Consider the following 27,200-nt stretch of genomic DNA (forward strand, 5'->3'; position numbering starts at 1 on the left):
TGTCCAAAATATACCAAAGCCTATGTTCCAAAACATATACCGAACTATATACCAAACCTTTACCAACCCAACTTCTCTCCGATTATAGTTCTCGAGTAAGAAAAAAATCTAAAAAAGCTACGCATTTTTTTTTGTTATATACAGTAAATTTAAGTAATACTTATTTATATACATTTTTTATCCTGTTTTATCAACTTTTTTTCCTATGTTACAACATTATAGGCTCATAACCTACGATGTTGAAGCGTTATTTACTTTAAAAAAAAAAAATAAATAATTTATATAGTCCGATAAATAAAATCACAGCATGTGTTTAAACGAGTTGAATATTACATTCCAGAAATTTGATGACACTCTCATTCTCAAATATACATCATAATATCATATTATATTACATAATATTTTAGATGTACATAATATGACACATGTCTTAAAATGTAGTAAAGAGGTTGAAGAGAGAGACTGCCGAGTTCACTGAAACCGATGAAAAAGAGTTCTTTCTATTACAATTACTTCAAAAGATGCGTTACAACCCTCTAGACTGACTACTGAGAATTTTAATAATAAGAATCGATGTGTAATGTTTAATTAAACGGAAAAAATCATAAATAATTTTATTTTTGTCACTTATTTTTCAGTTTTAGAAATATAATGTAATAACGTTACAAGATAATTTTTCCAATGCGGACAAAACCATTCATTCATTCAAATGTGTATATAGTCAAATAATAAATGAAATACAAGACTTTTATGTCAAATCCTAAAAAATGTCAATCGATTTAATTTTTGGAAAAGGCAAGATTTCACTAGATAAATCATAAAAATTAAAAATTAAAATTATTTTATTTTATTTAAATTTATTGCTAAAGCAATTTGTGACATCACATTTAAGAGCGTTGGTCAAGGTATTATTTTTTCAAAGGCTATTTTTACAATTTATACATAAAGCGCAATAAGTAAATTGGATAATAATAGTAATAAAAAGATGAATTGATTGGCTTGAGGGGGGAAATAATCCATCAACAATCAACAGTACCTACCTCATTTTTGATTTGGCGGCCTCAAATGGAGAAACCGTTTATTTATTTTATTTTCATTTTGGCCATTTTCTTTTTAATTTCCTCGGAGGGTTGTTGGGGATGGTTAAAGAGGGCATATGAGAAATAAAAGGGTTTTGGTTTGAATTGAGATTTGAGTGAAATTTTTTTGTAATGTCGAGTCGCCTTTAAGCCTTAATATTAATTTTAGCCTTTAGTATACAACTTACGAATGATAATGTGTTATATTTATTGTGTAAATATGCTAATATACCGTTATTCATATATTATTATATATAATAATGTTTTATAAGCCAAAATATGTAAACTCTACAAAACATGGATCATTTTTTAAATATTTACGACTTACAGTATTGTGTATGACGTAAGTTCCCTAGACCCTCGCGTTGTATTTTATCTAGTTGTTTTTTTTTTTTGTTAAATCCCATATCTTTAGTAAAAACAAAAATTTGTACAAACATCGGAGAAATTCTAACAAAATCTCTTTCTACCCTCCTCCCACCCAATAATTCGTGAATTCTTAAGGTACTAAATCCGTATAGATGTCGGTTCTAGTCTTGCGAATTGAGTAATACACTATATAGGTACCACCTAGGTACTGTATAACTGACATAGAAAAAATAATAAATTGAGAAAACTATTCAATACTGGTGGAAGTCATCCGGGAAAACGTTATATTGTTGTTGTGCGCACACATTGTGGGCTTTTAAAAGGAAAAAACGGCGCGTCCCGATCTGAATGACAACAGCAACAATATTGGCTATGAAATTTCCGTGTACGAACGTGAAACGACCGATATCGAACGTGTCGCATAATATAGTATATCATACTACGGCTACTCGCCCTCGATTTTCATATGCAATATATTATATTTTATAGCGATGTAGATGAGACATCTGCAAGCCATCGCTCGGGACTCGAATCGCGGAAGTTATACAGGACGACTTTTTAAGTATGTTTTCATCTCCATTATCGTGTTTCTGAGATTTTTGAATTGAACATTTTTTAGTGGATATTTCTTTTGAAAATGTTGATGTATTTATACATCGAAATTCTAATGAGTGGCTTATGAGTTAGTAAAACGTATATACTGAGGATAACAATAATCTTTAAAAACGGTTTTATTAAAATAAAAACTATATGCAAAGTCAGATGTAATAGTATTTGAACCATTTTCACAAATTATATTTATGTTGATAAATCAATAGTAATTGCTAAATTTTTCAAATCGTCTAAGCCCTCCGTCTACTTAATTCACCGCCATAGACATGTTATCCTTGACCTCGTCACTTAACCTGAGTTTTGATGGTATTCTCACTCTAAGAAGTTCTTCAATGATCTGTTATTGTTGGACTCGCGCGTTGTTTCTTGGACGGTCCACGACGTGCGGTGAAATACGAAATCCGCCCGGGGTGCGATGACCTACAAACCGGACAAAATTTAATCATTTTTGCGAATTTTCCGAGTGAGAATAACGACATGTGTTTCGAATGCATAAACATTCGGTACACGTTCACGCGTTATTTATACTACGATGTTTTTCTTTCTCCTCTGTTTTCCCATTGCTCTTGCCCGCGGGTTCTAATCATTTTCCATGAATAAAAATACGAAATAACAACATATATAATGTATATATATATATCGTTTGTGTATTCTAAACATTCCGAAAAACTGTCAAATCAATTCGTTCAAGGGGCTCGCCGTTTAGCTTCCTAAATAAATATAAAAATGTTGGCTTACGGGTGTACCGATCGTATAATAAACAATTTTTGTTTCCATCGACCTCGAAACCACCGTACACAACCATAATTTATATATATATAAGTACTTACTACCTGCTACTACCCACTTATTGGTGGATGGTACTTGGCGAGGCCGTGCGAACAGCAAACAAACAAGCTGATTTTGGAAATATATTTGTATAAAACTTTTTTTTCTTTTTGAAACAATTTATATGTTTTCTAGCGTTGATATAAAAACACAAAGCATTTTTTAATGATACTTATATCGTAATAAGACGACGGTCGTGTTTAATTTAATTTTCACACACAAGTCACAAGAGAGAGTGTACATCGTATAATATGATGTAATAGAGCAGCGGTTCTCAAACTGTGTTACGCGGAAAGCTCATAGTTGGTACGTGAAGAAAATCTACCTTTATATAAAATTAATTTACTAACAAAATTATATACATTATTAATAAGCAAAAAAATGGTCAGGTGGTACGTAAAAATTTTCAAATTGTGTAGGTGACTATAAAAAGGTTGAGAACCGCTGTAATAGAGTATACGTTCTTTCTATTAAAATGATATTGTATACAGCGATTTTTCTCTGTCTCACTAATAATAATAACGATTTATAATAATATGCTTATTATTGCTACCAAATAAGTATGCACCTAATTTTTTTATTCGTAATTTTATTTTCGTACATTTATCTGGTCTGGATGATTCATACATCACTAGTTGTTCCAAAATCTATTAGTTTTCAAAAAAAAATAATAATAAAAAATACTGCTTTACTATTGTAGCATTTTTAATCTTTTTACTTTTCGTTGATGACAATATACATTATTTTAAAATTTAATATGTTTTTTTAGTATTTTGCTACATTTCGGAATTGTATTTTAGTAATCATAATATTATGTAGTTATTTAAAGTTTTTCTAGAACTTAGTGAATATCACTGAAATATAATCAAAAATACGCGATTGTTTGATAATCCTTTACTTGATTATTTAGCAAACGTGAAAAAATATCAAATCGTTATAATAATAGTATTTTTCATGTTGATAAAGAGACGAAGATTTGACAAGTAAATTACAAAATATTTCTAACGCCATTGATAATTTCAGAATAGGAAAATATCGTTATAATTACTATTATTATATTAGCCGTGACGTATACAGGGTCATTCTTTTAAGTGGGTACACTAATTATCTCGAAAAGTATTTACTTTTATCAAAATATTTTTATCGTTATAATTTTTTAAGTTTTTTACTTTTTTGAATGACAACATAGGTCTTAATTTCATATTCCAAAGCAGAATATTTTTCTAAGTATTTTGATTCATAAAAATCGAATTTAAGACGAGTAGTTTTTGAGTTATAAGTATTTAAAGTTTAGATTGGCAGAGTGGAGTGGTACGGGGTTACCCCACAAAATGTTTGTCCACTACTCCGCTTTTCTAAACTTTAAATACATATTTTTTTTCCTTTATTTATATATACACAATCTGTTCCTAAAAGGTACAATAAGAGTATTTGCTATAAGTTAAATAAGTAACAAGAGAATTTGATAAAAGAAGCCACCCAATGATGACACTTTTAGTTTTGAATTAATATTTTAACAAAAAATTTTTTTTTTCTATGTTAAAAGATTAAGCGTCTTGGAGGATTTCCAGGAATAGCATTTGTTGAGAGAGCTTTAATAAGAGGATTGGAATGAGAGGAAATACATATAACTCATAAAATACTCGTCCTAAATTCGATTTTTATGAATCAAAATACTTAGTAAAATATTCTGCTTTGGAATATGAAATTAAAACTCTATGTTGTCATTCAAAAAAGTAAAAAATGACAACGATAAAAATATTTAAAAATATAATTTTTTAATAAAAACATTGGGTTTTAACAACTTGAAACCATGTAAAAAAATATTTTGAGATAATTAGTGTACCCGCTAAAAAGAATCACCCTGTATAATATGTCAAACTCCAGCTAACATTGAAAAAATTTTAAAACATTCGAAAACTACCAATTCATTTTAATCTTATAATATGATATTGTACCAATTCAAAATATTATGTTAACCCTTTTTTTTTATAGCTAATAATCTATGTTGTTGTGGCTCATCTAAATAATTAAATAAATAATATATATGTCATACTAAGATTGCTTTGGTCGCGGTGAGTTGTATTTATATAGTACGCAGGTATCAATATCACAGTTTTATGCAAAACAAATAAATAAGCAATTAAAATCTTACGATGGTTTAACATAGCATAGACCGAGCCGCCCTGTTAGTATAAAATTATAATATTATTGTTACATCAATGCACAGAGTGTCCCCCGAGAATTCGCTAATTGAGTAATTAGTGTTTTGTAATTTTTTTTTTTACCTTGGTGGTTTTTTTTTTCGGTTTGCATATGGTTCCCGTAATTTTTTTAATTATTCGTACTCGAGAATAATATGCGGCAAACAGTTTTTTTTCTTTTTGTTCTGTAATAATGGCTATGCTCAAAACACACGATCAAGCTATTATAACCGAAACGAGTACTTTCATGATAATAATAATATACTTAATGTGTGTATTTTCATCTTTTTTTGATCATTTTTCTTTTCTGGTCGGCGTGTCTTGTGCCGGGTGAGCGCAATACATTATAATATAGACGAAGTTTCGTATCATGTATTGCGAATTTAAAATTCAAAAATTGTGAACGCGTGTTTTAGTGTGTAAAATATATAGGTTCAAAGACGGCACAGCAAATTACACAAAACCATCGTCATATAATATTCATCGAGATTCCGGAAATGGCGTACCTTACGAGTTTGAAAAAAAATTACCAGTTAAAAAAAATATATATGTATATATATTCTATAAGTACGCTCTATACCATCAAAATAAAAAAACATAAATTCTGATAATATGCTGCACCAGGGGTGGTCAAACTTTTTTTCAATGAGATCTACTGACAATATTTTTTTTCCCCCTTTATAAAAATATCGACTAATAAAAAGAATTATTTCATATTTATACTAATTATACTAAACATATGTTTATAAATAGTGAAATAAAAGATGTGCGGACATTGATAAATAATTTTAAAATCTACTAAGATTATGCTCTTGAAGTAAAACCTACAGTTGTCATTGAATACCTATACATCATGAGTTATAAGTTGTTTATATGACTTTAACGCGAGAAAATGGCATTTCACACAAACACGTTAATTCAAATGTGCATCTAACAATTTTGTCTATCAAAGTGAATAATAATAATAATAATAACAACACGAGACTTGAAATCGTTCAATATCAACCAAGTCGATGGCGATCAACCGGTTGGTTGGCCTCCCCCGTGCTACACAATTATTATAATATATTGGATGACAATATTATTCGCTATCAAAAATATGTCTTATGCACACAAAACTGACGCAATCTATACATTTCAATATATCGGTACAAATAAAATAACTGTGCCATCAGTAGATTTTCTCTAAGTAGTTTTATCCTCGAGGTGCTATTGAAAAAATAAAATTTCCAATTGCGGTTGCGGTTGCGGTTGCAGAAATAACAATAATAAAACTTACGAACATTTAACAAACTAACATATTATTATTTTTGTTAGTATATGTAAATAATGTTTGTACAAAACGAATTGTATAGGTATGATTTAATAATACTATTCGGTTTTTTAAGTTGTACAACTATTGTAAATATTTGATAATTAACCATTGTATAATGTTTATACGGTTTCATAAAACATCATAAACTTTCTTTTACACCACTTCATATTTCACTAAAATATTTTCGTATGTTTTATGACACGAACTGATAGGTATAGCTGCTATAGGATCCCAGGAGAATTCTTTCAGTGTCCTTACAAGTATTCAAGTCCTTTAAAAAGTAAAATTGCATTATTAAAAATTTGATACGCCTTTTATTACTACCTACCGAAATCGCGATATCACGATATTGGAGTTTGCTCGTTATCGTTTATTCTTATCAGTGTCGACGAGTTATCAATTATTAATGGTGCAGCAACCGTCGGCGGGGAACTGATATTATAATGTTTTTGTAAGATACCAAAATGCCAAGTAATTTGATAAAATAAAATATTATGCAGATTAACGTTTTTTTTTTTTTTTTTACTTTTATTCTTTAACGAACCAACGACAATGCAAGGTTATTCACCAAATTATTCACGTCTGGCCTCCTATACAGGTTACCGCGTATCTTACGCGACTATTTATTTTTGGGGTCATTATGATGGGAAATTGTATAGTGTACGTTCCATCATTGCACATCAATCAGGGAACAATAGATATCATGCTGGATATTATATATTTTGCAGTAAATCGATTGTTTGGATTCTCAAAGGTCATTATGAACAAAATAAAACATTAATATAAATACCAAGAAACTAAATTTCAAACAGTATTATTTGCATTTAGAGTATATGAATAATATCGCTCAAAACTTTATCAGTGGAAATATAATGTTTTATGTATATCATAACGGTTTGAAATAGGTCAAATCATATTTTGTTGGACTCTGTTTTAGCGGTTAATTTCGCAATATTTTCTATATTGTTCCTATTCGTGTTATGATTGCTATTTCGCGCTGACTCTTTGCGTACCTACTCAAATTTTGAATTTATTGATCGCATAATTTTATCACACATGCCGTCAAAAACATTTAAATATAATAAACCGCTGCAGGTTTTCTCAGTGCAATTACTATCGGATATTAATTAGGTAATTAATTTTCATTTTTCACTACCTACCTATTCACATCGTATTAAACGTTTTATACCGGCCTTTTTATACCTACGGTACTCGGTGATTCTTCTCTGATATCTCGATCAGCTGTTTCGGGCATTTACGTTGCCGCAATCGAACACCTCGACCACCGCCGCCCCACCCGTCGCCAACGGCCGACCCGTTTCTCCTTTCTGTAAATGTCACGAAATCCCAACCAGTTGGCCGTGAGACTGCACACGTGATTTCGCACATTTATTATTATTATTATCATAAATTTCTTTCGCACTTGCCGGGAAATCGCGTGTCTCGGCGGCCCACACGCTCACCACTGGCCACCGGGCTAACCGGTCTACCGTATACCAGTCATACCGCCGCAGTCGACGATAAATCTCCTCTTCCTTAGACCGGACGTCCTGTCTGTGTCGGTATCAGACGCTGCGAAACCGCCGAGTGTGATATTGTAATGTGACGCGTAATTATTATACTTAATGCAGAAAAAAAAAAATTACATAATTACATAATAATACCTACGTTTTTCGCGTCAAATGTTTGCGAGTGCTGTGCTATACAGTTACGAAAACGCTGTTACCGCCCACCCAAAGTCAGAAATGTGACTAGTGTGAGTATATAATATATTATAGGTAGGTACTCTGCTGCGACTGCATTGTGCAATTATTATTCAAATCGCTGTACACTGTGCGTGAATTAATTCGATTGAATAAATTACGCCGCGTTTAATCGATTTGCGATTAGCGATTGTGTGTACCACCCCACCTACAAATGACGTTTGTTTTTGTACCGAAGGAAAAAGTTTTTTTTTTTTTTAAAAGTTCCAATAGACATCGATCGCTGCGTTCGAGAAAAATATTTCATCCATAATGTTTATTTTTCGTCTATGGACAAATGTCGAACTGTCTAAAACACGTTTAAAAATATATGTTTTTCGGCGGTGAAGGTCGGTGACTATAATTCTTCTTCGCAGTTTTCTTTTGTTTGTTCCGCGAAATCCGATTCAATGCTTGTGCGTTGTTGCTGTTATTATTATTACTATCATCGTTGTTGACGCTGTCGTTGCTGTCATATCTTAGGTGTCCAGCAACGGCGCATCAATAACCGATCTCATTTCTCGTCGCGCACCTCTCGACGAATACAACATAAACGCTTTAGATGGAAAAAAAAATCAAAGCGACTACTCACTCCATCTCCTCACCTCGTCGATCATCGTCCAACAGACTTAAAACGATAATAAATGCCATCATCGCCTCAAGCTGAACTCTAGCCCGATCGAAAACAGTGGGCGGGGCATCAGAATTGATATATTATGAGTAAAACCGGATATAATTGATATTACTACTTTTTTTGCATTTAATATAGATCAAATCTGATCAAATATGTACACGATTTGTATTGATTTCAGTCTTTCTATTTCATTTTATGTTGTAATTTTTGCAATTTTCAATGTTTTAGCGATTTTTGCAATTTTTTTTCAATTTTTTATATTGTACGTTATTAATGTACCAATCAATATTTCTTAACTAATTTTATAATATAAAAATAATAAAATTATTGTAGATTTTCATTATTGGTTAGATTATTTAAGAATAAAGGTGTAATATAAGTATAGATACGTGGCGATATGGACTTCTATAGGTCATTAATGATATCGATAACAATAGTTTATTACCCGTTACGATTACAGTTTTGAAAATAGTCTGTATATTGAAAAAGACAATTAATAAATTGTTAGTATCAGTTGCTTTCGTGTAATTGTACTGCCTAGCTTATTCCTATATTATAATATGTTCTATAAATTTTAATTCAGAAAAATAATATATTTTAACTATTAAATACTTTAAATAATTTTTAAGAAAATAAATAATAGTTATACATTTTTGCAATATTTTAAGAATACATTTTATGTAGCAATTAGATAACTTTATTATGCAATAATTATTGTATTATTTTCATTGCAATTTTGACATATTTTTAGTGCAACTAAATCCGGTCTTTAATTATGAGATTATATTATATACAATGTACAATTGTAGCAATGTTTCTACTGTTTCTATGATCAAATAGGGTTGCCCATTATAGAAATCCAGTGACAGTATAGAAATGACGTGTCGTGTGGCTGTAAAAGAGATCGAAAATGAAACGGTCGTCGGCGTGTGATAATCTCATCGCCACGGTATAGTTCGTTGAATATGTATTATGCCAATATAATGATAGGACTCATTGTTGAAAAAAGCCTATAGTAGAATTTATTCGCGACCCGGTTTAGTAGCCTGCAGTGTGATATTGGACCCCCGCAGACCCGGGTATTTCGGTTCGAATATTATCCCATCGACTTATTGGTTCTCTTTTTTTTTTTTCAAGTATTAATAGACACTGCTCCGCATATACATAGCAATACCGTTTTGTTTTCACATCGATCGTTTGCAATCAGACCAAATCCTGTGCCGCCGTAGACATCATCGCGATTCGGCGAATCGTTCCTGCAACTGTTTTTCAGGAAGTTTCCGTCCAATAATTTCTACTTAAGTTTTTTCTTTTAATGTTTTTCTTTGTTCGCCCAGAGACATTTTTATGTTTTATCCGTTGACCTGGATTGTTGGTTTCTAAGTACGACTCTGAAAAGCATTCGCTTTAATACTACCCATTACGGTCAATTTCGTCCCAACATTTCGTTCGTGTTTATTATTACGAATAACGAAAATACATCAGCAATGAATTATTAACTAATCGAGTCGCAGCAATTTAAATTTTTACTTAAAAAGTCGAACACGAGGCAGGATTTAACAGGGCAAAACTGAAAAAAATGTCTAGCACAAAATAAGTGTTGTGCCATTATTTCACATCAGATTTCAAAAAAATATGAAAAAAACTTTTATAATTATTCTAGATCCGTTAGAAAAGAAAAACATCATATTATACCACAAATGTGATATATTTATACAGTAAACAGCTAACACTATAGTACACTATACTACGATTCATGGACATTTCCCCGTCTGCCATTTCCTCGTCACGCGTTTCCCCGTAACCACTTCCTCGTAAGATATTTCCCCGTCCAATACGTTTCCCCGTACGACATATCCCCGTCTATTATAAGTATACTCATAAATATAAAATATAAGTAATAAAAAACAAAAAATTACCATAAAATATTTTAATGTCGTAGTTCTAAATTATGAGCGATTCCAATTATTAAGTACTCATTTAGATCACGTTCATCATTATGTAGACACAATATTTCCTATACGTCTAAATTTCACTATTTTATTGTTATATGTTTTCAACAAATATTTTTCGTGTTATATTTTTATGAGGATTTGAAATTTAAATTTTTACAACATTGGATTTTCACTGGATTTCACATTTAGTGATTTTCTTATTTTGTTGTAACTCTAAAAGTCTAAAACAAATGACCGCAGATACTTGAAATTTTCACTGAATGTTTATATAGGCATTTTATATATTTGATAAAATTTTCAAAATATTTAGATTTGTTGCCAGATACCAAACTGTAGTATACCCTATACTACAGTCGTATACTCGAACCACTGTCTGAATTCTAATCATATGATAAAATTAAAAATATTTCTCCCAAATTCCCTCGTGAACTAGACAATAACAAAATAAAATTACACGTATATTGCAGGATAATCCCGAACGTGTTTTATCTTATTCCGATATAATTTGCTCGTTTTCGAAAGCTATTTCTGGCCGACTTCCAAATAAAAAGTATCTATTTATAATGATTTTATTGATGTGGCCATTATTGTTGTTATTATTGTTATTACCATCATTATTCGTATAGCCTATACCTGTTTGTATCCATTAAATACAATTTTTTTTTTTAATGTGTACCTATACTTTATTTTAGCTACCTACTAAAATTATAAAATGTACAATCTATATGTGTTCGTTATATCAGTAATAAGTTACAAGTATAACTGAAATATTTCAATGTATTAATTTAAATTAAGTACATATTGGATTATGTTAATTAATGTTTTTTTTTTTTTTTACCACGGTATTTTACACAGTAGTAAATAATTTTTTTATAAGCCGGTACAATTTATAAAATGTATTTATTCCGTAAAATATCTGTTTGCGTTTATATTTTATAGTAATATTCATCGTAGTCCATCAAAATAAATAATTTAGCTGGTGTTGAGGTATTGCATTTTTTTTTTAATATCATATTATAAAATGACACGATTCGTAATGACGTATATTATTTTATCGAGCGATTTCGGCAAATAACATGCTTGTGTAAATAACAGATGAATAAAAAATGAAAAAAAGTATTGCATTCGTTAGCAGGGAAAAAAACCTTCACAAAATACGTTGGAAAAAAACCAACTTTATTTGGTTTACCGGGCGTTTTGTATAGGCAATATAGGTACATTCCGGTGACACGACAGTCGCGGCTTGGCAGTGTTATTTTATATTAAATTACACCGCGTTGGTTTTAAGCAGTGCGACAGACAATACTGATGATCAATCTATTGATATAAGTTTTTCGAATGGTATGCGATTTAAATATTTATGTTTTCAATGCTATGAATTGTGTAGTATGTTATAATTTTTTTACTGTATATAATCAGTGCCCTTATTATTATATGAATCAATACCCGCGAAATACTATATTTTGATCGGACGGAATTCTTTAAGTTATGCATAGTTTAAAGGTGTCGATTATTGACGATTTAAAACGATTGTAAACGTTATTGAGACCCAACACAATACAATGATTTAGTGTATAATAGTATACAAAAGTCAAAAAATGTGTAACACTTGTAAAACGGATTCTCAACACAAAACCAATTGTTATAAAATGTCGTAAAATGAATTCGAAACTTTGAAGTTAAAACGCTGATTCTGCTTCACACCTACACTTTCTCCCTCATACATACACACACACACACACACACACACACACACACACTCATCATAATAACCAAACCGCAATCCGAATAGCAATTATTATGAAACAAAAAAACTTAAATCGTCTTTGCTGTTCGTTTTAAGAGTGTTATCGTTTCAACGACGGTACATAAAATCTACCGAATTAACATCTTTAGTCATTAAAATTGTTATATTTATCGTTTTCTGCTTGCTGATCTCGAATCCGCTGCGTCTAATAATAATACGTATATTATTATTATGCGCACTCTCTTCCGTGTCCCCGACACGCGTCTCAACGCGGAAACAACTCGGAAGTAGATCTGTCGGGGTAAATAATTAATTTTTCTAAATACTGCAGCTGTCGTCTGAATCGTCCGATTCGTTGTCGACGAACCTCAGCTGAGAGTGAAAACCATTCGACGGTCTGTTTTCGCACGCGACGTTTATACGCATAACCATAGGCATGCGCACGGGGTGGGCCGAGTGGGCCTTGATTCACCTCGCGGACCGTTTTGTACTTGATGTAATACATATTGCCCAACTTTGATGGTAAAATTTCAAATCGAAATTCTCAATAATAACAATTACCTAATTAAGAAGACGCTACACCCGCACGCGTTGTCTCCGTCTTGCAAGTGCGTAACATATTAGCAAATTTTACGCTCAGCAGATGACATTTAACTAGTCCGTTAGTTTAAAATTTATAGCGAGTTGACCTCTCACAAAAATTAAAGGTAACATTATTCTGGAAGGCTTTTCGTAGGATTTTTATTATATTTTAATTTTAAAGCGAGTTTTGAGTACCTATCTTAAAATTTTAAATTGTTTGTATATCTTAAAATACTTATAACTCGCTTTAAAATTAAAATATAATAAAAAACCTATGAGACGCTCTCCAGAATAATATTACCTTTAATTTTTGTGAGAGGTCAGCTCGCTATAAATTTTAAACCAACTGAGTTAAACGTGATCTGGTGAACGTAAAATTTGCTATGTTACGCCCTTGTAAGACGGAGATAACACTACACGCGGGCCTACGCCTCTTAACTATAAATACGTTGAAAAATTGAATTAATAAAGTATTTTAAAGCATCTTGGTGCATCCTGCCGAAAAGGTCTGCTCACGCTTATGCCCCACATGACTGCACATGATATATTATGTAAATCTTATTTTTTCACCTGCAAACGTGTCGTGTACTATTTATTGCACTCGAGTTTTTTACTAAATAGGTACTGAATAGTACAACTTATTATTATTATTATTGTTATTTGGTACACGTGGTGTATGAGTGCCGACGATTTATGATGGGCACGGTACGACGGAAAACCGACTGAAATGTTGGCAAACAAGCTCGACTGTTGCAGTTGTTACGGGCGGTTGTAAATTTATATTTTTAATGTTTATTATTCAGAGCGATAAATAACTACTCCATATTAATATATTATACCTAAATGCTAAAGAAACCGCAGTAACCGAACAAAATTCATTGCAATAAAAACTACAAAAAAACATTATTTAATATTATGCGTCGTAGTCTGAATTCTACAACTTAAAAACGCAAAGGCGAAAACAAAACGGCCGTCATATAACAATAACGGATTGAATCGTATATGTTCGTCTTTCATTTCTTTTCATAGTTTGATTGATCTTTTTTTATTATTATTATTATTATTTTGCCTCTCAGACGTTATGTAATTAGAATGTACTGTACCTTGTAACACGTATGACGATGGCGATCGATCGGTGCACGGTGAGGCGATGAGTTCATAGTACGACCACTGCAGAATAGTTGAAATATATTATATTATTATTATCATCTATTCTGTGTTATATAACCATTCATTATGTTATAATTGATTGAATTATTATTATATTGTAATCTTAGGTGAAACGGATGTATAGACGTATAATTGTATTGATATAACACAATTATAGTAAAATTCGTTGTTATAATATTATAGTTCAATATAATTTAGTAATGTAAAAAGAGGGGAGTTTGTAACGTATATGTGTTTACCTCTTTTATGTATATTATGTATACACTCTAGATTACTACCTTCTTATGTGTATATGTATATGTATACACACGCAAATACATATATGCAATATGCATATAAGGTTTTTGATTATTTATACTTTGAATTAACTTACCCCTGCACTTCGACTGAAGTCTTTTGAGTGTTTGATGGACGAAGAAAGGAGAAGTAAGTAGGTTCAACACTAATTAATTTATAAATCAATATTAATTGATAACACAACTGTTAATATTTAGAGATATATAAAAAGAGAATTTATTATTTGAGACATAGAAAAATTACATTTGAAGTATCTTAAGTCGGCTCACCACGTAGTATGTCTGACGCTAAGGGTGTACGCAGGGAGTTATCTGGCCGATGGTTGAAGGGTATCGTCCGAGCACAAATAGAACAGATTTTTGTATAAAAGGACATAACAATATAATATGACCACAGATGTTTATTATAATATAAACATCTATGTGGCTCTATAATACCATATTAACATATTATTATAATAATATAATATATTATGTTGAGGGACATGATGATGACACTCTTTTTAGTACCTACAACATAGTTGTGAAGAGTGGCTATCATTACAATAATATGGTATCGACGACGATTAAAACGAAATTGTACGTTATGTAATAGTACCTAGATACCAATTATATAATCTCCGCCATTGTTATTGATGTTAACTTCCTGTTTAGGTTTTCGAAAAGTATTCAATAAGTCGTCGTAGCAATGGTCGCTGTGTCCTTATTGGCGTACTATTACAACTTAATGACTTGACCAATGTTGTAAAAAGAGTGTGTAATAGATTATACGTCTACGTCATACGTAGCATAGTTTAAAATTCATGATTTTCGTTTAAACTTAAATATCAGTCGAGTCTAACGTGTTTATTATTTCTGTTTCAGAGTCCGTTTAATGAGACCCGCGGGGATGGACCTCGACCGGAGACTGAACAAAGAATACGATGACGTATCAACGCAAGCGTGTATATTATACATAATATAATATTATTATTGTTACAGTAAAATAATGACAGTCGGTGTTGTGAAAAAATAAATAATAATCGATAATTATTAACTAAAATAATAACGAAATTGTTGTTCCAAGTTCTCGGGACAAGGTGTGCACATAATAGACGTTTAATAATATTCTATGAATGATGTCGATGTGTAGGTAATAATATAATATAATTACTATGATAACCGAAGGATTTTTTTTTCGTGTGTTTGAATGGAAACCGTCATCGCGACGCAACGGAGTTTGATACCGACGCAATATTTTTATTTCCATTTAATAATAATAATAATAATAATATGTATTTGATGTTTGTACATAATGATGATATTACAAAACAAAAAAAAAACGATGATAATATTACGCACACACTATACGGTGTTTGTGATGTACGTTGTGTATTATACGCGATCAATGTTTTATTGTAATTATTATTGTGTTGTTATAATAACCTATTATAAGAACGATAAGCTTTTCATCAACGAACTTCCGCTCTTTTCGCGCTCAGTCTCGTTTTCGCGGTGCATATTATTATACTGTATTGTGATAAATAATAATTTGAATGTAAACAAACCCCCCCCCCAAAAAAAAAAAAAAAACAACAATAACTACTTGGCAATCGATTGGATTGAATGCGTGAGCCCGAAAACATTGTGTAGGTCTTGTGTAGGTACAAATTATTCAAGGGATTCTCAAACTGTGGTACGCGTACGTCTTGGGGGTACTCAACGTTTTTAAGGGGTACGGTTAAGGTTAAAAATTTGTGTACTTAAGCCTTTAAATTTGTTTTATATATATTTTTAGCTTAATAAAACTAAGAAGGGGTACCCTCAAAAAAAGTTCATAAAAGTTTGAGAATCCCCGCAGCATCATAATAATATTGTATTCCCGCGAAATCGATATTCCTCGTTTTTTTTTTTCGATATTATAATAACAATAACCGAGTGTAAGAAATACAAAATACCGACGGCCACGGGTTGTCGAGGTTTTGTGTTTTGGTCGGCATATTATGTAAATAATGTATATATAATTTACTATAGGTATATAATATTATAATATCGTTTTAGTCCTTAAGTCTCGTGTACAACTTACTGTAACAATATTATTGTCTCGACCTACCTATTATACCTACTACGTAAATGTATAATGTTAAGTGTGTAAAATGTAAATAATAGTATTGATCGTACCTATAATATCATACACGTTACGAATACGCATCGGTGATGAGAACGAAATCGAAAAAGTCGACTCCTTCCGGTAGCGCTTCAAAGTGACTACGTCACCTGCAGCTGCAGATCGGATATTTCATGATAATATTCCATACCGTATTGTGGTTACTGTTTTCGTTATGTTTCAACTAATTATTATTATTATTATTATTATTATTTTTTGTAACGACGGCAGTGATTAACTACCACGTGGCTCCGATAGCCACCCAACGGATAGGCTTTAACATGTTTGTTATTATTATTATTATTATTATTATTATTATTATTATTATTATTATTATTATGTTCTTCTCACTGTGAAAACTTTTAAATTTTTAATCTTTTTTTTTTTTTGATCCGTGACTGAAAGGCTGACTTTTTAATTAATTTATTTTATGTTCTTTTATAAACAGTGTAAGTATGTGTGTTTGAGTTTTTTTTTCATCGTCTAAATACTCTAAATCCAATAATTTCGGCAAAATCAAACGGCTTAACGTATTTTTATCGATTTTAACCCCACCTCAAAAAGTCGTTAAATGCCCACTCTCCGATCTGTGTTTGGTAAAAATAAATCAAAAATTAAATATTTTTAATCTTCCGTTGGCTAAGTGGTGTGTCCCTACACAACAAGTGGTTCCAATCGTGTGTGCTATACTATTTCAGATTTTTGTTTTTTAATTTGTCCATATACCTATCACTCATTATTATACCTACCCGCATTACATTATATCGATCGTGTGTATCAACTAATCGTATAATATTACAATCTCGACCTGATTATAATAAATTACTGCGACAAAAATTATCAAATTTTAAATCGGTGCCCACCCATTTATTTGGATGACCTGTTGTTATAATATTATTATACAACAATTAAAGTTTATAAAAATAATCGAGTAGCCACTGCCGTTACCCTTGTATATTATGTATAAAATCGATTGAGTATTATTATTCCGTATGGTTGTAATGTATTATTATCATTATTATATAGTTTTCGTAGAAATGTTTATATTGTGTTTGTTTTTGTGTACACGATAAAAAAAAAATAAATAAATAAATGCATACGACCATAATCTCATTGCGCCGTTGTTATTATTGTTTATATTGTATTATTATGTTAAGGTTTCCATTGAAAAAAAAAAATTAGTTTCAATTTTACAGCTGTGTAACTACTATCCACCGTGTGTCTTGTACCGCAACAGCCGAACGACGACGACTTGTGATGAAAAAAAACGACGTGTCCGCACTTCCTTGTAATGGAAGATGTTTTTTTTTTTTGCCATACCACACGTCTCGTGCCGTCTATAGGGGTGAGTCATTCGTTGTGGGCGAGTCTGTAGACTTGAAAGCGAATGCTCTGCAGTTCTAATATGCGATTTATAAAAAGTCGGTTTGACCTATTGTCAAAAGAGTGTGTAAGAGATAATACGTCTACATCGTATACGTACATAGCATAGCTTAAAATTCATAATTTTCATTTAAACTTAAATATCAGTCGAGTCTATACCAATGTGGTAAACATAATACCTACTAAACAATTTCAACAACGCCAGACACATTCTCGTAAATCCATTAACGATGAAACAAGCATTTGGCGAAGAGAACCCCCCCAAAAAAATATTCAATTTTTTTCACTAATTTAGGACTAGCAAAATTAATGTAAAAAAAAAAATACACTTGTACATAACATATTTCACATACTCCCTCTAATTATTCAACTATCGTAATAATATCATAATATAGCAGCGAGGAAATTTTTTATGCACAATTATATTTTGACTATTGAATGACGTGTGCTAATTATATTATTTTGGGACGCATTGGCTGCATATCCGTTTATCAATTACCTACATTACTCAGCAAGTACCATAATAATATATTATATATATGGTGGTATTACATACTTTAGAAATCTGTCTGCCGGAAATAGATGATCCAATTGTTGAGTTTCGTCGTTCATGTCCCCTCAAATTAAATTCAAAAACAAATGAACGAGTGCTGATCAAAAAGTTCCGGAACTTTCTTTGTATACATTTATTTTTAATTGTTGAAAATTACAAAACTCTATATCCTCTACAAAGGATCCTTCTTCCACCGCATAATGGCACGGTAATCGGTAAAGGAGACCAACGAAAAAAAGAAAAAATATATTAATTGATCATGAAGATTGAAATTGATTATTATTTATACACGAAAAAGATATCAAATTATTATTATTAATCATATCATTTATCAATTTATGATAAGATCATATTATAATTTTACAAGCGTTAGAATAAATAAATAGTATACAAATATTATATATAAATATATCAATAAAATAAAAAATCAGAAAATGTATATATTTTATATAATATGTATATCCTTCAAAAGCTACTTTTTCGTCTTCTTTATTGGATTTAAAAGTTTTTATTTCAAATGTATTTAATAAATTGTAATATATAAATTAAACAAAAACACTTAAACACTTCAATGACTGTCGATAGACTAAAATTTGTTCACTGGAATAATTAAAGCATTAAAGCATGAACAGTGTACATCGAAAATTTCCAGTAATGCAATGTTATTTTATATTTTACCACTTGTTTTATTTTATGACGAAGTATGAAAAGGTCGCCTATATAGTCAACTACAGAGGCACTATGATTCCTACTTAGGGAATTTCCAGTCATAAAAATGCATCTTACTCTATATTATACTAAGCTATATTGTATTTAATGTATAAAAATATACTACAAGTACCTACTTAAACCTATCTAACTTAAATTGTTAATACACAGAGAGAAAACGAATAGTGCGCTGATGTACTCTTAAGGAGTTCAATGTAGGCAATTTCGATGTGTGCGTAGGTATAGTAAGTGATAATAATTTTTTAATTTATATAATCGATTAATATATTTAAAAAAATTTAAAAATCGTTCTTTTTTCCGGTATTCGAATGGAAGTCATCTTAGAATAATGCTCTTCCAGTTCTTCCAGTAATTTTTTTTTTTTTATGACCTCAATATCGTCAAATCTTTGTCTTTTCGTGGGCCTTTTCATTTTTTAGAACAAAAGTAAGTCTGCTGAGTCCAAATCTGGCGAATAAGAAGACTGGAAAATGACTGTCATTTTTTGTGCAAAAACACGAGCGAAGAATTCACTGCAGGGACGTTGCCAGGTTGCAAATGTCTTAAGGTTTCAACGATTAAATGTCTCAACTCTAGGAAATAATTCGAGGTTGATAATGGCCTTCCAGTCGAAGAAAACTGTCCCGGAAGCTTTTGATCGGCCCTCTTATAATAAGGGTACTCAGTATAATGTGATGGGTAATTTAACCATACAAAATCTGAAACGCCTCTCATCCTCGCCTTTATACATAATATAAGTGTAACTGTAAAAAACATGAGCTTTCTGTGCCGAACAATACACTGGTTTGAAGTCGATATTTTCGGAAGACAATAGACAGACCGTACTTCTGAACGTACAGAAGGACCAGAAAGGATGTTCGAACAGGTAGGAATTGGTTATATTTACAGCGTAAACACGCTGCAACGAGCAACGCGGCGCTAAAAATTCCGACGAAACGTTTGAGTGGTGCCACGCCGACTATCATTTTTCAGTTATTGTAATTAGCAATTACAATATCTAGGTATCAGACGAAAGGGATAGGCATTTTGTGGCCCATGCGCAGAACTTTTTGCACAGCCTGCTGAGCATAATATTACATATTATGTTATTCGATTCGCGTCGACGCGTGCCAACACTGCCAATAGGTACACCAACCGCGTTGCCGCCGGTTTTAATTTTGCCAAACCGTCTGGAAATATATTATTACAATAATTTATAGTCTTACGGTGTCTTATTCGGTAGTTGTGTAAGACAGCGACTAACCTTATCGAAGTTTTCATCGGTTATGGTTTAATATTTTCCATAAATAGACTTACGTGGCATACCAAACGCCGGCATTTATACATTGTAGGTACGAATATAATATTATTAGAATTGAGAGATGAAGCACTGCCGATGTAAATAAAAAAAAACTGATTTTGAATAAAAACCAGCTAGACTTATTAGAAATCAAATAATTATAAAATGTCCATAGTTAATGTTGCTGATATTTATTTTTATTAATTTTAAACTATAATAATAATATGTTGTTGCAATACAAAAAGGTAGGTATTTACAAATTCTGCAGTTACCTATTACCTGACTGCTAACTATATAGTATAATATATAGTTAATGTTTGTCGAAATTTTTAAAAACTGTTGCAGATATTATAATAAATTCTTATAACAAAATTAAATCGTCGGTCAAAGTTTCGCGCATGACTGATATTATTATTATGCCGTTGAGAAAATGTCGTACTGTTTCCCAGGCGCTTTTCGTTTGAAATCAAACGCGGAAAACGGTTTTTGATTAGCGGACGAGTTTTTGGCAAGTACACAATACGCGTATTATTATACGTCGTCGGGGGTAACGCGACCGTGTACGAACGGTCTTCTATATTTATATAAAGAACCCCCCCCCTACTTCGCACTCGCCACCGTTATCATTATTATTTATTACCTACGATATCACCGCGACCATGTGGGGGGGGGGGGGGGGCATGAATGCATGATCGTAATATATCGTCTCCATATATGCAATATGTGTCCGTCATATTTTGAATGTTTCGTGTACGCCGCGATGAAATCCGACGCAAGCTTAGGTCCTCTCATCGGGGCACGCGCTTATTTCTAGTGGAGAAAAAAATAATAATTATAAAATAGTGAAAAAAATCCGAAGAAGAAGAAGAAGCCGACGACCTTCGCTTCGTCACAGGATGCAATAATTTCTGGTGGCTCGACTGCTGCGGTGTATATAGTACGACTATTACTACACATAACATTATGGGCGAGTAGTGACGACGCGTCGCACAGGGTGTATTTTTAAACGTCGGGCGCCAACGGATATCTATGCGGCGGCGGCGTCATCGGCAGTCGCAGTCGTCGCGCCGCGTCCATTTCGAATCGCGACGCGTAACCGAGTGCAATCGTCATCACACTACGAGAGACGACGATAATAATTAAAATAATAATAATTTCGAAAAATTGCAAATTAGAATATAATATATTGAGCGATCGCGTGGTGCCAATAATTCGGGCCGGTGTCTCCGACCACGACGACAAGTCATCCACTGCACGACGATGACGGACGCACACGAGGTGAGTGTCTACTAAATTAATATCGAAATGTTTTCCCCGCCTTGACTTAGGGGCGATAAGGTGCAACGACAACGGATTTCACAGCTGTACTTCCAAAACAATATAATCTGTATAGGTAAACGTAGTAGAACGAAGTAGTGACTCGAACGATAAACGCGCGCATTAGGTCACGCGAAATTCAGCATGCACTTTATTGCAGCTATAAGCGACGCGCTGCTTTTATGCAATACGAGACTCACCCGCTTCCTTCCAATGAGAGCATACAATACTTCGGTGACCATAACAGTCGGAATGACATATTGATTTAACAGTAAATATTGCCATTTTTCCGGAAAAATCAAACTATATATACAGAGTGATCGCATGGAAACTATAAAATCGATTAGTGCGCGCTGCTTGCAATAATAATTAGTCTTATCACGAAACTTATCACTTGCGCCGAACTATTTGAAACGGAAAGTTTGGGTTGTCACCTGTGCGTAGCACTTGTTAATTTATTTTGAAACGGTAAAAACAATAGAACGCGCCCGTCGTAAAATACGTATTTTGTAATTAATATACTTAACTGCACGCAGTTGATACAACAATATTAATTACAAGCACAACAACTTTATAAGTCATTATTAGTTTCCCGTGCTCACATAAACTACATAATAAGTAATTATTTTATACCGTATAAATAAGTTAGCGAATAATATGATATTATATAATGCCTGTTTTCTATTACAGTTTTTTTTTTTTTTTTTGAAAACGCAATATTAACTCTTCTTGGTAAATAAATATAACAAGTCACATCCGAATTCGGTTTGAACGAAGTTTATTGGAGCTAGAGATCAGGATACGTGTTATTATTATTATTATTATTCCAGCATTTATTCATTTTTCATACTCTCGTAAATAAATTCGAAAATCGAAATATAAACTATAAGCGTTTTATTCGTACACGTTTCGGTGTAGGAACGCGTTGCAGCAGAGCAAAGGTTAATAACAAATATTAACTTCACAAACTTAATTTTATTCGTAAATAAATTGTTTATAGCGAATTGTGAAAAAAAACTCATTTCTAACCAAAAGAATTTAGTTCGATATTTTTTTTTAATTTAATTTATAATAAGCCAGGCCAAAATTTATATTACTTTATATTGTACGTTTTTTTTTCAAACTTCATTCTACATAGTATTTAAATTACGTTTTTTCACGATTTTGATTCGTGCTTTATTTAACTTTGAATATTGAATTTTAGATATTGATACAATATCGTAAAGTTATATTTTTGTCAGAAAAATGTTTTATTTTAATTCGGAAATTGTAGCAGGTACGATTATTACGAAATTTTGATACTATGCTACACCGATATAGTTACTGCAAATAGTTTGTTTTATAACATTCGAAAATATAATATAAACATAGAATTTATTTTTTTTTTATCATAAAATTAATAATTGCTAGTTGATGGTTGGTTTTTCTGTTGAATTCGAATCGAATAAAATGTACAAAAATTTTTTATTTATTTATATCAAAACATCCTTCGTCGTTTTGTTTACAATAATTATTGTAACAATCGATTGACAATAATAAGTTATGATTTTTAGTATAAAGAAGCATATCATATTATATTATATTACTTACCATTTAATTAATGGTTATGTAGACGAATTCCAAACTCCAAAATAAATCAATCATTATATAAGCGTATTATAATAGATAAATCTCTAAAATCGTCCAGTGTGTGAATTCTAAAAATAATTTTAAACAATTGAGACCTTATTATATGAATCACATATTTTAATAATCTACCTACATTCAGCGAATAATATGTTAATTTATGATATCAGTCCATTAACAAATACCGACGCCCGTACGTCACACATCGCGAAACGCGTCCTATTGTCTCGTCCGTCGCGTCATCGTTTTGTATTTTTTTTCGTAACCAAAAATTATTATTTTTAACGCTTCCGGTCAAAAAATTATTAACACAGCCGTCGTTATCGTCGTCAATTTCTATTTCTATTCCAAAATCATCACTACTAGCGCATGCGCAATAATGAATATGTAACACAACCGCGGTCGTTGATGGTATGCAAGTTATTCCGCGATAACCGTATAGTGTAGTGTTGTTGTATGCGAGTTGCCATCGATCCAGATGTCAGTGGTTTTTACAAATCGGTCGATAAACATTTTTGAACAGATGATACTCAAGCTTATTCCTATTAATTTAAGCAAAATTATTAAAGTGTACAAATATTAGTGTCGATATTATGAGTGGCGCGGGAGTGCAGCTCAGGCGATATAATAATGGCCGTGGTACAATAACTCTTTCTCTGCTGATATCTTATGATTGCAGGGCCGGATCGATTCGGCGATTTACTGATAGCGATGGGTGGCCTCAACAATTTTTGGCCGTTCAAGTCACGAGGGGCCAAAAATATGGCGTTAAGAGTTGAAGGTTGAAGAAATGGTGACTAAAATGTTGGACTTGTATAGACGGCATATAGTACATGTTTGTCGGTCGTTAAAGTTTGTAAGTGGGCTGAACAAAGTACGGAAAACTCGGTGAGCAGAAGTCGTTCAATCCGGCCTTGGCGCCTTGCTCGAATCCTTTGATTTGGACGGGTCTCTTGAGCTGCGGATGCACTTATGAATAATACTAATATCTAATTGATATTATAAGCTGATTCGTGAGCTGGTCAACAGTTCCTTGTACGCAAAATTGTATAGAGGATTGAATTTTATCAATTGTGTGAGTTTAAGGCTGTTATTCAGTGGCGCCAAACTCATCGGTGGATATTGGCGAAGAGTGATGCCTAGGGACTAGCGGTTAATGAGTTAGGTAACAAAGTTAAATCAGATGTTCCATACATAATTGAATATATAAATTTTACTATATATCATATTATTAGATGTCTGAAAAATTCGGACAAATTGTTGATGTACGTCGTTTCCGCGGTCTTACGAATAACGTATAGTAGCTATAACCATAGGCGTGCACACGGGGTGGGCCATAGCCTGTGACCTGATAAATTGTCGAAAATTGATAAATTGAATTGATTAAATATTTTTAAGTATCTCTTGAAGTATCTTAATCATAATTGAATTGGCCCACCCTGCCAAAAAGGTCTGCGCACGCCAATGGGTATAACATGACAAATTTGCGTTCGGCATTCAAAAAAACCTGCAATTTTGAGTTGCTCTCTCTATAATAATGTCAGTGAGAACAGTTGACCTAATGTCACACTAAAAGGTAAAATAATTTTATTATCTGTGCTCAGTGACGCAGATATCGATTCGTCTTATTAATTCGTACCTATACGTGTTCAAACAATAAAAATTAAAATAACCGCCACCCTTCAACTTAGGCTGCCCCCCCCCCTGACCGTTTCGTACATCAAAACCGACTGCACGCGAAATCGGTTCAGTCGAATACAAAAATATTACCCTCCCACACCACATATCGCGGAGATTGAATTTCGCAGACGGTACACGCCACACCATAGGTAGGTCCACAGTCGTATTTAATTTATACGCCACGGAATTATATATATATATAATAATATTATACGTAATAAATTACAATAATACATTGCACGCCGCCGTCTGGTACGAATAATATTACCTACGTGTTTGACGACGCGGCGGATAAAAAAACAAATGGTAATGGCACGTCGTTCGAACTTTGAATTATCGTTTCCGGCGGATACACGAATCGGCGACGGTGGCGGCGTCAGAGACGGTCTTCGTACACACCATAATATAGGAACGCGCGCGCGATGATAATATTGTATTATTAAATTGTAATAATATTATATCCATTTAAATATTATAATATATTAAAATATTATCTTTTTACGACTCTGCAGGGCAATCGCGTTTCATTGATAACGCGGCGCGCTTGTCGTTTAGTTTATATGCTAATATATATACATACGTGTATATATTATACGATTTAATTGTCGTACTTAACGACGACGACGTTTTATTACCGCTCGCGCGTACATCATAATTCGTAATATTATTATTACTCTTTTATTATATTATAATATCTACGTATTATATAACATACATCACATCCGATACTTAAATACGTTTGTCTCGTGTAATAATATTAAACAATATACGACTGCAGCCGACCGAATGCACTGTTGCACCAAACGCTACTGCATTAGTATAATAATAATGATAAATATTATTGTAATCGAGTAATCGATCTGGAGCAGTGCGCAGTGTGCGTTCGCCAGGTAAGTCTCTCTGCTCACCGACAAAAATTGAGAACAAAAGTCAAATTTATCGTTACGATCTAGTCATTGTGATAATAATATTATTTATAATACGTGTAACAATACAATTGCAACGGTCGACGCAGTTTACGCGAAAAGCTTTTTGCAGATAAGCGAACGTTTTGAACATACGACTTGTCATTATAATATTATTTTATAATACATTTAAGTATACTGACGTTATATAATGCTACCTCATCCCGTGTCGGTCGTTATGCATGCGAATATAACCAAAACGAGTGTTAGGACGCAATCGCGCATCGTCGGTATTGACGACGAATACAGCAAATCACTTCTTCCTGCAATGCCTTTCAGATAAATAGTCGACTGTGACTCAAAACTCCACAATAATACACATTAGGTACTATTATTATTATCGTGCGGCGTTGTCCACTAAACGAAATCTGTCCATCGGTCATCATTATATAAACGTGCAACGGCGTACACGTGTAATGTGCTTACCAAAGAGATGGAAATATTGTATAATAATAATACAACACCGAACAACAATGCTGCAGTTATGGTCTAACGCATTCCGCTCCAATTTTTTTTTTCGATCGAGCTAAATATTTTATAGTAATCCGAAGTTTTTTGCTGTGAACGCGTATTATTCAACACAATGTTATATAATTCAAAACTCTGTACAGCGAGAGAACACATTATTCCACGGACCGAAAAAAATCTTATAAATATATATATATATATATATATCATAGGGGTTTCAATAGCTTTGCGATGTGGGTGGGGGGTGCACAGAATTGACGTGTCACTGAGCAGAGTGATGTCATGTTACATCATATTTATATCGATATGTAACAAAAGTCCAGTACAACAAAATATTATTTTTGACAACCACCATAACCACATTAGAACCGAATTTGTGTAATTATATTTTAACACAATTTTCTCTGTTTTTATTGTTAATCTCAGAACCGTGTGAACCGACATCAATAAAAAAAAAGGAACACAAATAAATTCCCAATGACACATTACGAATTTCGTTTTTCTTTATGAAAATCGAGTCA

General features: G+C 32.3%; 2 protein-coding genes across 5 annotated transcripts in view; both read left to right on the plus strand.

Annotated features, from left to right (window-relative positions):
• Nucleotides 1–17,792, plus strand: part of LOC107161914 (uncharacterized) — a 147,375-nt gene extending 129,583 nt beyond the window's left edge. For both annotated transcript variants that reach the window (XM_089229403.1, XM_015508530.2), the window contains one exon: nt 15,398–17,792. Coding sequence is in view for 1 of the 2 variants with exons in the window: in XM_015508530.2 (XP_015364016.1) it covers nt 15,398–15,408 (11 nt within the window). In the remaining variant the exon portion in view is untranslated. The remainder of the gene's footprint in view (nt 1–15,397) is intronic.
• Nucleotides 17,793–21,735: 3,943 nt separating this feature from the next.
• rols (zinc-RING finger and ankyrin repeat domain-containing protein rolling pebbles) overlaps nt 21,736–27,200 on the plus strand; it is a 215,716-nt gene continuing 210,251 nt past the window's right edge. For 2 of the 3 annotated variants that reach the window (XM_089228577.1, XM_089228579.1), the window contains exon 1: nt 21,736–21,901. In XM_089228577.1, coding sequence (XP_089084703.1) covers nt 21,884–21,901 — 18 coding nt within the window. In that variant the 5' untranslated portion in view covers nt 21,736–21,883. The remainder of the gene's footprint in view (nt 21,902–27,200) is intronic. The other variant, XM_089228578.1, reaches the window with a different exon arrangement.

The sequence above is a fragment of the Diuraphis noxia genome, unplaced genomic scaffold, assembly GCF_037042655.1.
Source record: "Diuraphis noxia isolate RWA-SAM2 unplaced genomic scaffold, SU_Dnox_SAM2 contig0005, whole genome shotgun sequence".
NCBI classification, from domain to species: domain Eukaryota; kingdom Metazoa; phylum Arthropoda; class Insecta; order Hemiptera; family Aphididae; genus Diuraphis; species Diuraphis noxia.